Here is a 13,419-nt window from a genome sequence, read left to right as displayed (position 1 = left end):
CAAGTCATTCCTTCACTGTCTCCATCCCCCAAGTAATTCTAAAAGCCTCGGAAGTGCCTCAATCTTCCTGAAATCATGCATGGTTGAACATTTGAAATGAGCTCGACATCACCCTCAGGCACTGATTCAGACTTGATTGGGGCAAGGCAAGCTGCAAGTGCTTATTTATCCAACTACGTCATCTGGAGGTTGTCCAAAGGGCGGAAAAAGAAACTGAAAAGATTACAAAGGAGAAACTACAGAGTGAGAATTTCATTAAGCACGTTCCGTTAATTTCATAAGTTGATTCCCGGCTAATCAACAAGTAGTCTAATGCACATGGCAGAGTGTATGGCGATGTATTGGAGAGACAGGCTGAGATAGGTTAGATGTTTGAGAGGCAGGAAAATTGAAAAAGAAAAGAAAAAAAAAAAACTACGCCAACAATCTATATAATTATCATCATCTGCTGCTTTTCCTCCCTGGCAAAGAAACACTCCATCCATTTGTAGAAATCGCCTCAGGGAACGTTACATCAAAACTAATCATAACGATTAAAATCAGCTTCTCTGAGAGACGGAGGCAATAGGCAGGTTGGAGGCAGGAGGGTGTTGTAAATGCAGAAAGAGGAAAAAAAAAGATTTCTTTATTTGATTTTATAAAAACATAAACTCAACAAAGACTGAGGCTCTGCTGCTGTGTGATCCCCTTTGCTCGCAGTTTTATTCTGCAGATTGGTTTAGACTGGGGCAGAGACATGAGCTAATTGTATCCTGATCTTTGCCTTGAGGGGTTTCGGAGCCCTGGAGCAAGTATTCTCTGTATTTTGTTCTGTCTACCTTAGCCAAGCTATTGCATTTCTCACTGGTGTAGGAAGAGAAGCAGATCGTGGGCCAAATCGGAAGGGGGAAAAGGTGCTCAAAAAGATACTTTGTGCCCTTCTATGTTTCAGGTAAGCGGGGATTTATTTGGTTTGCTATTATTTTTCCGAGGCTGGATGGACTGGGACATTGAGGCGCAGCAGCTTTTACGCATGTGCCAAGCGATTCGAGCGGTACAGTTCTTAAAAAATATTTAACCACTTCCTGGCTATTGTTCCTTAGTAACTGTACAAATGTATGCGCGGATCTACAATATACCAGGCTGTGTAACATCTCGGCTCGACCGGCGGCGGATTAGACTGCGATCTTGTCGAGCAAACACTCTTAGTTATCCACCGTGTGAATTCGCTCCTGGCGCGTTTCAGCTGCGAACACATCACTGTCTCCGTGTCGCTGTTTGCTGGAGCTGTAACTTGTTCATAACTTACTCAAACCTCGCGTTTAAGGTTTCCATTATGTTCTTTTCTTTTTAAGAAGTCAGTTTTGTCATGAAACAGTTCTGCTTCCTGGCTGCCCCAGATCGTCTAATGAAAGACGCCATTGTGGAGTAATTTTGCCGCAGGCTTTTTTTTTTTTTCCCTCCTTCTTCTTTTTTCTTATTCTTTAAGACAGGATGTACCTTTTACACACATCAGTGCAGATTCTGTGAGGCAACCTCTCATAATAAGATACCGAGAATCGTATTTTAGTCAAATGAACGCAGAAAACAGGAGCGAATTTGTGTCCTCTCTTTTCCTTTCCTGGCTCTCTGACCGCGCCGTGCGTAATCAACTCCAAGGTCCGGATGCGAATCGGCGAAATATAGTTTACCAAGTAATACTCTGGGCCTGTGTCGTATATGGGACTCGCAAACGCAAACGTTTCTCTTCGTTAAGTTTAAACTTTTAAAATGTAAATATATATATATATATATCGATCATGCTTGGTTACTTAAAAGGCGTCTCGCCGCGCTGCAGGAAGGACAGGACGTGACGTTGATTTAATGTGACACCGTGGATTAAAAAATCCTCTAACTTCAGGTCACCTGTGAGGAAAAGCCTGTGCTGGGTTCCACCAGATTTCAGGGGGTATGCATGAATAAACCGTGAGGCTGAGCTGTTGGCTGGTCGGGACCGATCACTTGATGGCGCTGTAGCAACAAAAGCGCTCCACTTTACTGTATGTACAGCATCTGTATCCGCCGCATCTGTTCCCCATTAAAATTACAGCTAACAAACAGACTGATCTCGGTGGAAGACAAATATTTAGAAGGCAGATCAGTGAGTCGATGTAATATTTGTCAGTGTGAGCCATCAGCTGCCTGGCTATGTTAGAAGCCCTTGGATGGAAATGCTGCTGCATTTCATGTTATGGCTGTGCCACTCCTGTGCCCTGAGACAGTTCAGGCTGTGCCAGTGAACATGCACCACCTTTTCCAACACCCTGCAGCAACGCAGTGTTCATCAACTTCCTTATCGGTGATGTCACTGCCACAAGAGCTCCACAGTATTTGTGATGAAACACAAAGAAATGATGTGCTGGTGTTAAATAAATACCAGACTAGAAGTGTGACATGGAACTTGCTTGGACGTGAAGTCAGAAACTGTGTAGGAGTTCAGACTGGCTTTTATTCATTGTTAACGGAGAGGCTCAGGCTCTGTTGCCTCTGTGATTCAGGGATTCTCAAACACAGGTTGAGTCGCTTTGATCCAGATTAACTGCAAATGATTATTTCCCTCCTTATGTGCCACCTCTGCCATCAACAGTTAAATGTTTTATTCAGGTATCATATTTTAACCAGCACAGTTTATTTACATTATTTACATTTATTTTCACCCAGGAAACCTTTTGCTGAACGCCAAAGTGTTTTTACAGTTTTGCATTTACACATTTTGCCCCCCCCCCCCCCCCCCAAAAAAAAAAAAAAAACAAACAAAAAACAACAACAACTACTTACACCAGCGGTACTGCTGTTAAGAAATATGCTTTAGGAAAGAAAGCCAGCTGTAAGCTAACTAAAACTAATAAACTGACTACTCCATACAGACATCTGCATACATTTAAACTACATGTATTGAAGACACACAAAAAACTCCACTATTACGATAATTCAGGATTCACCGGATGTCAAACACATAATTTACTGGAAGCTTAACAGTGATATCAGGAAATGATTGTAGCCTAAGCACCCTTGGCAGCTGTGACTAGTTACCTCACACAGACTAATGTCTGTTTCTAAAATGCATGGATACACACTCCTGACCACCAGCCTACAATATACGCCCAGGCCTTTTTGTTATGACAGTCTCTCTACCTGTTTTTTTTTTTTTCCCCAGCGACTGAAGTCAGCCCAAAGTCTGTAGTTGTCTGTGTGTGGACATTTGAAACAAATGGCCGTGGGCACCAAAGCAGAGACAACCCATCCAGATTATGTAAATACCAGTCTGCCTGCCTCAAACTGAATGTTAATGCTCTGATCTGAAATGCTAATTGTGTCTTGTGCGATATGTCGAAACACTGAAATGCTGCATTGTGGGATGGAAAATTTGAAAGCTAGCTTGTTGGATATGCTGATCCCGACAGGCCCTTTGATTGCTGCAATGACAGACATATACGTGCCTCCCAAGTTATGGGAGTGTTTGTGGGTAACAGCCTCCATTATCGGAGACACTGAACAAAAGATGTAGTGTCTTTTGCTTTGTTTTTTTATTCTAAGTACAAAAATTATGATGTCACTGGTGGAAAACAACAGAATACAAACTACAACAACCAACGTAGGCTACTTTATGCTTCAATGCAGTGTGTCTGTTTTAGATTCGCTTGTGTATACAACAAGATTAGACAAACAGAGTAAGGAGGCAGAAGTATACATGTCGACGTCTTGCACACGGGATGGAAACTTTGCACAGGAGCTTTGTGTAGCTGTGTGCTAAATTCAAAATGGCAACAGGTAGGAGAAGAGTTGATGCAGGGGATCTGGAGTCTGGCTGATGACATCAGTGGTCAGTCCCACGTTCACATGTTGTTGATGTCGTGACCTTTGAACTGTCCTTGAGATACAAGTTTTAAAGGCAGCTATCTGGCATGGACGTTACTCCCAGAAAGGGTCCGCGACACGTTACTATTACTTCCACCAACTTCGAATGATTCTGTGATATAAGCACACAATCCCACCACCCGCTACCCCCTTCCACCTCCCACCCAGCCACCCATTCCCTTTCACTCTCTCTTCTCTCTCCCTCTGCAATTTTCCATAATGCCTTACAGATTTTACACTCAATCCACCTTTGCGATGACAAGGCTTTGAGGAAATCCAATTCCACCAAGCTGTTTTCAGAACTTACTCTCCACAGGCACACACTCACCCTCACACTCACACACACACACACACACACCACCATCTCCACAAATTAGTCAGGGAACAAATTACCTGCATTCTGAGTGTGATCCCACGCACTTTGCCGGCTGCCTTACACAGGTCCCCTTTTGAAGAGCAGCCATGTGATTTCTCTCTCTTCTGCCCTGCAGGCCCCTTTGCCTTCTGCAAGGGATTCTGGAGTTGAATTTTAAAACTATGTATGGCTGCTGCCTGCGCTTATCAGAACGTGCACAAGCGGCATGCAAATCAGACCAGGATCACACTCCGCATTGGAGGCCTACACTCAAAGGCAAGCTTAATTGCTAATTGGGTATCTAGGTGTGAAACTCACACTGCCAATGAGAAATGCGAATGTGGATGTTTTAAGGCCAGTGGTTGAACTAATTAATTTTAATCTGAATGTTATTAAAAATTGTGGATTCCTTGCATTTTCTATGAAAAACAGCCTAGGAGAGTGCTGTGGCAGTACTTTTAACAGCAGTTGGACATGTTGTGTCTGATTTTTTAAAAATTTTTTTACACTCCATGATGTCATTAGTGGGGTGGCCTTAATTTGCTGATGAACATGGTCATCCATTGTTGTACAGTAAATCTGACTTTTGTGAGGCTTTAAGCCAAAGGTAGACTCTTCTCTGTGGGGGGTGGGGGGGGGGGGGGGGGGGGGGGGGTTAGAGGGTTATGGTCTGATACTTTTAATGTGATGTGTTTGTGTCAGTAGAAAGATGTTGACTCAGTCAGGTGGCCACTTGTGTGTGTGTGTGGTAAATAAAAGGTGTATTATTATTCAGATGCTGGGTTAGGGTACTTTTGGTTCGTCATCTATTGAAGTTGGGGACTTTGCTGAACTGTTGTGTTGAATGGGGTTTTTGCTGCTGAACAATGGGGCAGCAACATCAGGAGTCCCATTCAAAAAAAAAAAAAAGAAGGGGGGGGTGAAGACCAGCTGTGGAAGGTCCATCCAGATGTGCGCTTTGACCAAACTGGCACAATCCATTTTATTTCTTTATTTTGATTTGTGCTTTTTTTCCCCCTGTCAATGAGCCTTTGCTGGCTTCAGTTTTTCTGACTAAATGCGGCACACATACCTGCCGCTGAAACAGCGACAGCCCAAAAAGAGCCGCAGGCGCTCCGATGCTAATGTTGTCGGGGGCTTTGACTTCTCCCAGCCATTGCAAAGACGCCGCTCCGTGTGACAGCCACGGCGCCGCGCCGCTCTTCCCCCGGTGCCTCCGTTCAGAGCCGCTCTTTTTGCAGGTGTGTTGGACAACAGAAAGGGGAGGTGGGAGGAAAAACAGAAGAAAAAAAAAATCGCCGATCGCGTCACATCTGTTAACCTTTAATTTAATATATTTTTTTTTTCTAACAAAAGAAAAAAAAAAAAAAGCACCAACAACTCTGCGCGCTAATGGACGAGACGGATATCATGGATCTAACGCATCAGAAAGCGAGAAAGCGGCCGCGTCCAATCAGTTCCGCGGATGAGTCGGTGCACGCTTCCCTCAAACGGCTGCCGATCCGGGCGGCCGACTGCCGGGATCCCTCTCTGATGTTCTCGGTCAGGGCTGAGCCGGTGCCCGCAGCGTCTCTCAAGCAAAATGACCACTCGGTGACTTCATCTCCAACCACAGTGATGCCGGCGCAGGTAAACGCGTAAAAAAAAAAGTCTGCATTTGTGTGGAGAGAAAGAGGAGGAAAAAAAAAAAAGAGAGACACTGGGGGGTCAACCTGTCACTTCTGCTGGAGGAGCCGAAGTGAATGGCTTTTATTGAATGTGTGTGTGTGAATGGATTGTCCTTAAATGTACACTGCCCGCCTCATGGTCACCTTATTACGGCGCCTTCTGTTTTCTGCTCTCTGCTGTAATTTTTACTTAAATCTTCCCTTTTCGCTCTCTTTCTTTGTACATGTTTGGTACATCTAAATCTACTAATCCCCACTAAATGAGATCTTCCAGACATGTTTTCTCTCTCTCTCTCTCTCACACACTCTCTCTCTCACTCTCTCTCTCTCTCTCTCTCTCTCTTTCTCCCATCTTCATTCAGGCTCTGAAACTTTTGGGGATAAAGTAATTTTCTTCTGTGAGCTGAAAAGAAATTGTCTTGCTAATGGTGTTTGTAGGTTAACAGGAGACAGTTTCTCCAAATCCTATTACAGTATTCAAATCGAGAGTCATTATTGCTCATTTCCAAGACTGCAAGATTGATGCTCCAAATTAATTTGGTTTTGGAGATTATGGCCCACAGGAGTGGATGCATGTGCTTTGTGGCAACATTCAGGTCAAGGTCAGTCTGCTCTAACTTGCACAGGAGAGAAAAAAAAAAAAATCTTCCCTTGCTCTCCTGCTCTGTTTGAGTGTGTTGAATAGCAGAAACGTTTCGTTTTTCTCAGGTCAGGTTGTTGCTATTTCGCTCGAAATATTTGAAATGTTATCAAGCTCGCCTAAACGTGCCATCATGTTTTGTTTCGCTTTGTTTTTTTTTTTTTGTTTTTTTTTTTTGCCTTTTGTGTTTTCTGAAACAGGATAATCGCTCAAGCATGTCCAGGCCCATGATCACACGGTCACCAGTGTCTCCCTTAAGTAACCAGGGCATCCCCACACCTGCACAGCTCACCAAGTCCAACGCTCCCGTGCACATCGACGTGGGCGGACACATGTACACCAGCAGTCTGGCCACCTTAACGAAATTCCCAGAATCCCGGTGAGTCTCCTCTGCCATGTTTGTGTATTTTGAGTTTGCGGTGGAGCCCAAGTTTGTGTTTTTGTTTTAGTTTTTTTTTTTGCCCACAAGCGGAACAGGACATGAAATTGTGATCGACTGTGAGGTATTTTTTGGTTTAATGTTCCAGTCTGATGGTGTCAGCATCAGAATTCCCTCACTGTTTTATGCTTAATGTCATCCTGTGACATTAAACAGTCAAATGTCACATCTCTTCAAATCACAAAAATACCTTACGGACGCAGTGAGTTTTTATCAAACATTTGCTCCACGTATCTCTTCAATTAATCAAGTCGTATCACAATATGCCCCCTTGTCACGCACCAAGCCCACAGTTATTTTGAGTAGTAAACAATTTGTGAGTGCTTTCAAGTGCAGCATGCAGCACTCAGACAAAAGCAACTTGGTTATTCTGACAGATGTCACAGCAGCAGTAAAGGGCCAAAGGGCATGGGGCCATCTGGAGGCTTGGAGGCCGCGCTGTCGCTCCAAGCGTGGGCCTGGGGGTGACTGGCACCCTGCCTAAGGCAACCAACAACCAGCTGGGCCTGACCTCTGTAGACCACCTCTGTGTTTAGTATTTTCCTTTCTTATTATTTTTTATTTTGGTCTGTCTCTGTTTCATTCTGTCTGCATGTGTGTGCTAAGGTGTGAAGAAACCTTTCTGAGCTTGAGAAAATTGAGTGAGTCACAACCTTTTTCACACGCTTCTGCTTCTCTGTGTCATCTTTGACTCTCTTTCTGCTTCTTGAATCACACCTATTCTCTTCTCCCACATGCGGTGCAGGAGTGTTCTCCACAGCAGTGCTGTACAGATTCTGTTTTAAGTGGAAGAATACAATGAATTTTTATTTATTTTTTTTAAATTTTGACATGTGCTTCTTCCTCCCTCCCTTTCTATCTAACCTGCCCCCCCCCCTCCTGCGTCTGTCGGTAGAATTGGTCGACTCTTTGATGGCACAGAGCCTATAGTCTTGGACAGCCTGAAGCAGCACTACTTCATTGACAGGGATGGACACATGTTCCGCTACATCCTCAACTTCCTCAGGACGTCCAAGCTCCTCATCCCAGATGACTTCAAAGTGAGTGGCCATCCATCCTAGAAACTAGTCAGCAATCCTACAACTTAACACACACAATGAATGCAAAGGCCATGGTCCACTTTTGCAAAATATATCAGGGCTCTTCCAAACAAAGCTCGACCCTGATGCTTTACTCATTATGGGATGCAGTTTGATCCCCTCCAGCCAAAGAGTCTTTGACATATGTAAGAGAAGCGATAAGTTTGCATCCATGGCATCAATGACCACAGTGCACGTGTTCTACTGTTTCTGCATTGCTCCGTGTTCTCATACTCCTTCTCTGTGCAGGGTGAGTTTCACTTTATGTGACACAATAACATTCCTTCTTTTTTACTCTTATGTGTCATTTAGTCAGTAATTACTTAGCTTGCCCCGAGAGAAAACAAATAACCACGTTATCTGATGGACTGTCCACAGTGTGACTCAATCAGTGGAAAGTATGTCAGCTAAAATAAGCAGAGACAAAAGACAGACTCAAGTTCATGCTAAGGCCACTTTCACATTGGTTAGAACAGTGAGAGGCACATGAGAAAAGTTTTAAGCCCTGCAGTCCTGCAGGTAAAGGATTCCCTCCACTGCCCGTCGCGCCAAATCTCCTCCACTCTTCATCTTTTGTAATTTTTGCAGAATATTTTCTTGGCTAAGGGTTTATGGGGGGGGGGGGATGCACATTAGAAAGAAAATCACAACCTTAAACTGATTAACTTAAGTCTGGTTTTGGTTACTTTGTTCTTTGGCAAAGCAACATGTATTCTGTGCTACATTTAGCAAGGACTCTTCAGTTCATTTCAGCTTGTTTGTAGTGTTGTGTGTTAAAATGTTTCATATTTCCAGTAATTATTTCAAAGACCAGTGAGCCATTATCTCCGCAATTCTGTCATTTTGTTGGTCCAGTTGTGGAGCAATTTTGACTAGTTTAGGATTAGTAGACAAGAGACAAGACAGAGCTGGCAGGTGAGAACCTCAAAGCCACCAAGAAGTCCCAAACCTGCTCCTTAAAAAAGATGTTATGTTAAAAATGTATGAATATAAACAGAAGAACAATATCAAGTATTGATTCATTAATTCTGCTGATCTTACATAGTACCAAGCATGTAGAAGATAATATCCACATTTCCTCTCACTCTTGCAGGATTACAGTCTGCTGTATGAGGAGGCGCGGTACTTCCAGCTCCAGCCCATGCTTGCAGAGCTGGAGCGCTGGCGCCAGGACCAGGAGCTGGGCCGGGTGTCGCGTCCCTGCGAGTGCTTGGTGGTGCGTGTCGCACCTGACCTGGGCGAGAGAATCACACTCAGCGGGGACAAAGCCCTGATTGAGGACGTGTTTCCGGAGATCGGTGACGTCATGTGCAACTCTGTCAATGCCGGCTGGAACCATGACTCCACGCACGTCATCCGTTTCCCACTCAATGGCTATTGCCACCTCAACTCTGTCCAGGTAACAGGAGATTTGAATGGTGTGGGTGAAGGGTCATTTATATTGAGCTTATTCCTCAAAAGGTATAAAAAGTCAAACATGGATACAGTTTTTTTATATTTTTCCCTTCCATTGTGAGCTCAAGGAACTGAAGTGATGACATTACACTGTACACTTTTCAAATTGTACTTATGTCTGACTGAAAAATCGTATCTTTTTTTAAATCGAATCAAATTACAAAAACAGCCTCGAAGAAAAATAAGTTCTTTGATGGGTTCATCAAAGCATCAGTTTAGTAAGTCATCATTACACAACTCTACCACCATCTTTACTTTTCTGTGATCTGACTGATAATTATTTTCACTTTGGGTCTGGAGCTGTCTAATATATAATATAAAAACAGTCGGTCTACAATAGTTTTATTTATTTTTATTTTTTATGTAACCCCTTGCGACGCTCCTAATACAGCCTCCTGTATTAATTACAAAACCGTTAAAAGTTTAAACATTCAATCTTAAGATTACGTTCGTGCCAACCTGCTAAAATTGTACCATCAAGTGCCTTATTGTAGACTTTATCCCATCAAGTGAATGATAATTGGGCTTCTGAAATCAAGGTGGAGAGTTACATGAATGTGCAAACTGGCTGACAGCAAGAGGATGTAGACAATTCAAGATGCAGTGGGACATTTAAGTAGACATAAAATGAGATGATGCCCCTGAGTGTCTGAGGGGGTTGGATCAATGCTCAATTTAAAATCAAAATCAAGCCAAGCAACTCCATATATTTTTGTTAGGGAACAGCCAAGAAACAAATTGGTGGGACACATTTTTAGTAAGATTTCTTACCAAATAGTTGTTCAAAGATAGACTTGCACGGATCCAAAAGAATCCAGATGAATTAGTGTGGGACTAGCACAATTTTTGTGGAGGGTAGTGATACAGTTCTGCAGCAAAATAAAGCAAAGTTAGAAAACTCATCTTGCTGTAACGCTTTTAAGGTGTTGGGAAAGTTGTGATTTGTAGAGCAACGAAACTGTGAGTTGAAGTCTTCCATTATACAAGTTTCATTGGAGGACTGAAGGCCAGTGTAATCTTGACACTGTATAGAAAGGATTAAATATTATTCTACCCTCTGGGTTCTTGGCCAGACCATACTTGTAAGACTAAAAAAGGACTGTAAAATCAAAGCTTCTGCATTCAGAAAAATGTGTTGAATTCATCTCTTACATTCGGCATGCATTTGGCAATATTGTATTTTTCTAATTGCATATTGATATTCTACTAATTCATTGATGGTGAAATCCTCAGTTATGCATCAATAAAAGATGGAGGAGAGGCATATTTAAAAAGATTTCACAATCATTTGGACTCTGTCTCCGTCTGAGGAACTCAAATCTCCATCTCCTTCCCAAAAACACACAAACAAACCCGCCTCTGAAGTGTGTGAGTCGTGGAGAGCGAGCAAGAGAGTGAGCATGCTCCCTAGCAGGTTATCCCCAGGCAGGGCCCATAATCCTGTTTGGTTATTAAAGCACGCCGGCGGTGGATGCTGTATCTGCGGCTAATGGAGGCAGGGCGGGGGTTTTGAGAGAAAGAAGGGGGGCATAGAGAGCTGCCAGCATTAGGGGGACCTTTGTAGTTTTGGCGGAGGCTTGAGCCTGGGGCAGGGGGAGAAACGGAGAGAGGGGGTTTTGCTGAGCAGCCCACACTGAGCCAAGTGGCAGAGAGAAAGCCTCACTGCTCCCTGGGGCCTCTTCGATGGAATGTGATCCTACAGCACCCCCGGACACGTCTGTAGATGTCTGCAAGGCTGCGAGATCAGGAGCTACTACACACACACACGCACAAGCACACATATACGCAGGAAAACAATGAAAATGAGGCATGAGGCAAAATGAGAGGCTCTTGGTTCTGTGGAAGTCTCATCCAAATTCCCGTCACAGGCCGTATGTCACTGCAGCTCGCTCCCAAAGCTGTTTCCAATGCTAGACTTAGTACTAACTGTGCAGTGGCTTTCCAGTTTTGTAGTAATGATTTAAAGGGCAAAGGTTACAAGAATGTGTTTGCACCACAGCTTATGCTCCACAAATAAATTCATCTGGCATCTGGATTACAGCGTTGATATAATCAAAGATACATGAGGAAGAACTGTCGGTCACTGGGCTGTTTACAAAGAGTGGTGATGATGCTCATTCCTTCTAAAACCATTTACCGGTATTATCACTGACAGCTCCCTCCTTCCTCTTCCGACTCTATTATAGGTTCTAGAGCGTCTTCAACAACGTGGCTTCGAGATCGCCGGCTCCTGTGGCGGCGGTGTGGACTCATCCCAATTCAGCGAGTACGTCCTGAGGAGGGAACTGAGGAGGACAGGTCAGCGAGGACCCAATTCAAACAGGATAAAGCAAGAGCAGCTGGACTAGAACCCTCCCGAGCAGTAGGAGGTGCTAGACTTTTCTGTGGCAGAAAAACACTTGATGCTGCAGAGCTCTGTGGACTCAGTTTTTCTTTGTTTCCTTGTTGATGTTTTTGTTTTCTTAAACTCGAGAACCATCCAGAGAATAAAAAAGGTGCAACAGGAGATTTTTGCCATAAGAAGATACAAGACGTTTGATAAGTTTGAGATTGCAAGGACATTTGTGATTGTCTAGCCCCCATAAGCCAATTTAAAAAGGATTTATATACGCTGGATCCCCAAACAAAGTTTGTTTTAAAACTTGGAGCCTACATTAGGTTGAATATGATTTCTATTATACCCATATAAATTAAAAAAATGATTTTATGGCTTATGTAGTATGTTGCATAGCTTGTCACCAGTGACTTGATTTTGACGTCTCACTGGCAAATTGGCAAAGTCTGTTTTTATCCCTCGCTGTAAAAAGGTCACTAATGTGTTGCTTACAGTACAGAATGTCTCAGTTGTCATAAACAGTTAGTTTCAACAAAGCAGCTTTTTTTTTTTTTTTTTTTTTTTTACAATTAACATGATGATGAATATTGTGATACAAATGAAGTGGGCTTTTTTTCTTTTTTCTTTTAAGTTTAATGGAAGTCATTTTATTAAAGTATAGTTGACATTAGTATCATCAAAATTTAACACCAGAGACCATTCTATAAGCAGTAAAGAAAATAATTTAGTAAATTATTATGTCACACCATTTGCCTCATTGGGGAGTGTGAACTACTAACCCCCATGTGCTATCTTGGGAATTATTTAATTGGATCATAATATTCCTCTGAGTGATGACCTGTAAAGCTTTTCATTGTATATGTGTTTGTGTTTTTTTTACATTGAATCTTTTTCAAGCAAATTTGTTGCCTCAGACGTGACTGAACAGATTAAAAGCTTATTGTACTACCCACTCCAAAATCACTCTTACTTGTAGCACATATTGATATGAAGTTGAATATAAAGTATTTCTAAGACGACTGACCCACCTACGCTCCCTAGATTTGAATAAAGAGGAATGTAGCAAAAAATGTGAAATAAATCTCAGCTAAAGTTGTCATGGTGTCTGCTCGCTCTTTTTACATCGCTGTAGGGACGGCTTTCGCATTTGCTATTTCTGCCCTGTGCAGCATTTCAAGCACAGTGGTTAGATAGTCGTTCTGTAAACTTATATTTACTGCAGCCATCCTTCCTCTGAAGGTTGTTTCTATCATTCTGAATGTGTTCGGTGGCAAACAAAGCAAAATCTTTGTACTTTACATTCTGCTTTGGCCCTTCAACCAGAGAGGTAAAGCTAACTTTACTAAAGCAAAATTGTACCTTGGAGGATATATGCTGGCGCATTGGTGACTTCTCTGGGCATCCTTTACTTAGTTATATTGAATAGAGCCGACTTCTCCACGCAAGTCCTGTCAGTTGTGCTTCCTCATATCCCTGCAGGGCCAAAATCCAAAGTGAAATCCCACACAGAGCCCTGTCGTCTTGTCTTCATCGCTTTTGGCAGAATCTCCACTTTCTTTGGCTATCTACATTT

General features: G+C 42.9%; 1 protein-coding gene across 2 annotated transcripts; it reads left to right on the top strand.

The window, feature by feature from the left end:
• Nucleotides 1-519: 519 nt before the first annotated feature.
• kctd1 (potassium channel tetramerization domain containing 1) lies at nt 520-12,928 on the top strand. 2 transcript variants are annotated; one of them, XM_029524828.1, is made up of 5 exons: nt 520-931; nt 6,739-6,917; nt 7,873-8,017; nt 9,150-9,455; nt 11,698-12,928. In XM_029524828.1, exons 1-5 carry the CDS (start codon nt 923-925, stop codon nt 11,857-11,859), a joined length of 801 nt encoding a protein of 266 aa, XP_029380688.1. In that variant the 5' UTR covers nt 520-922; the 3' UTR covers nt 11,860-12,928. The 2 variants fall into 2 exon arrangements, with proteins under 2 accessions (XP_029380688.1, XP_029380687.1); XM_029524827.1 differs by lacking the exon at nt 520-931 and adding an exon at nt 4,908-5,860.
• Nucleotides 12,929-13,419: the final 491 nt, after the last annotated feature.

Source organism: Echeneis naucrates, chromosome 17, assembly GCF_900963305.1.
Source record: "Echeneis naucrates chromosome 17, fEcheNa1.1, whole genome shotgun sequence".
Lineage (NCBI taxonomy): Eukaryota > Metazoa > Chordata > Actinopteri > Carangiformes > Echeneidae > Echeneis > Echeneis naucrates.
Note: the sequence above shows the minus strand (reverse complement) of the source record. Positions and strands in the feature narration are given on the sequence as shown.

Coding starts and splice junctions, on each gene's coding strand:
- kctd1 (XM_029524827.1), top strand. CDS start 5,624: ATGGACGAGACGGATATCATGGATCTAACGCATCAGAAAGCGAGAAAG. Junction 8,018..9,149: donor TCATCCCAGATGACTTCAAA/GTGAGTGGCCAT, acceptor TCACTCTTGCAG/GATTACAGTCTGCTGTATGA. Junction 9,456..11,697: donor GCCACCTCAACTCTGTCCAG/GTAACAGGAGAT, acceptor ACTCTATTATAG/GTTCTAGAGCGTCTTCAACA.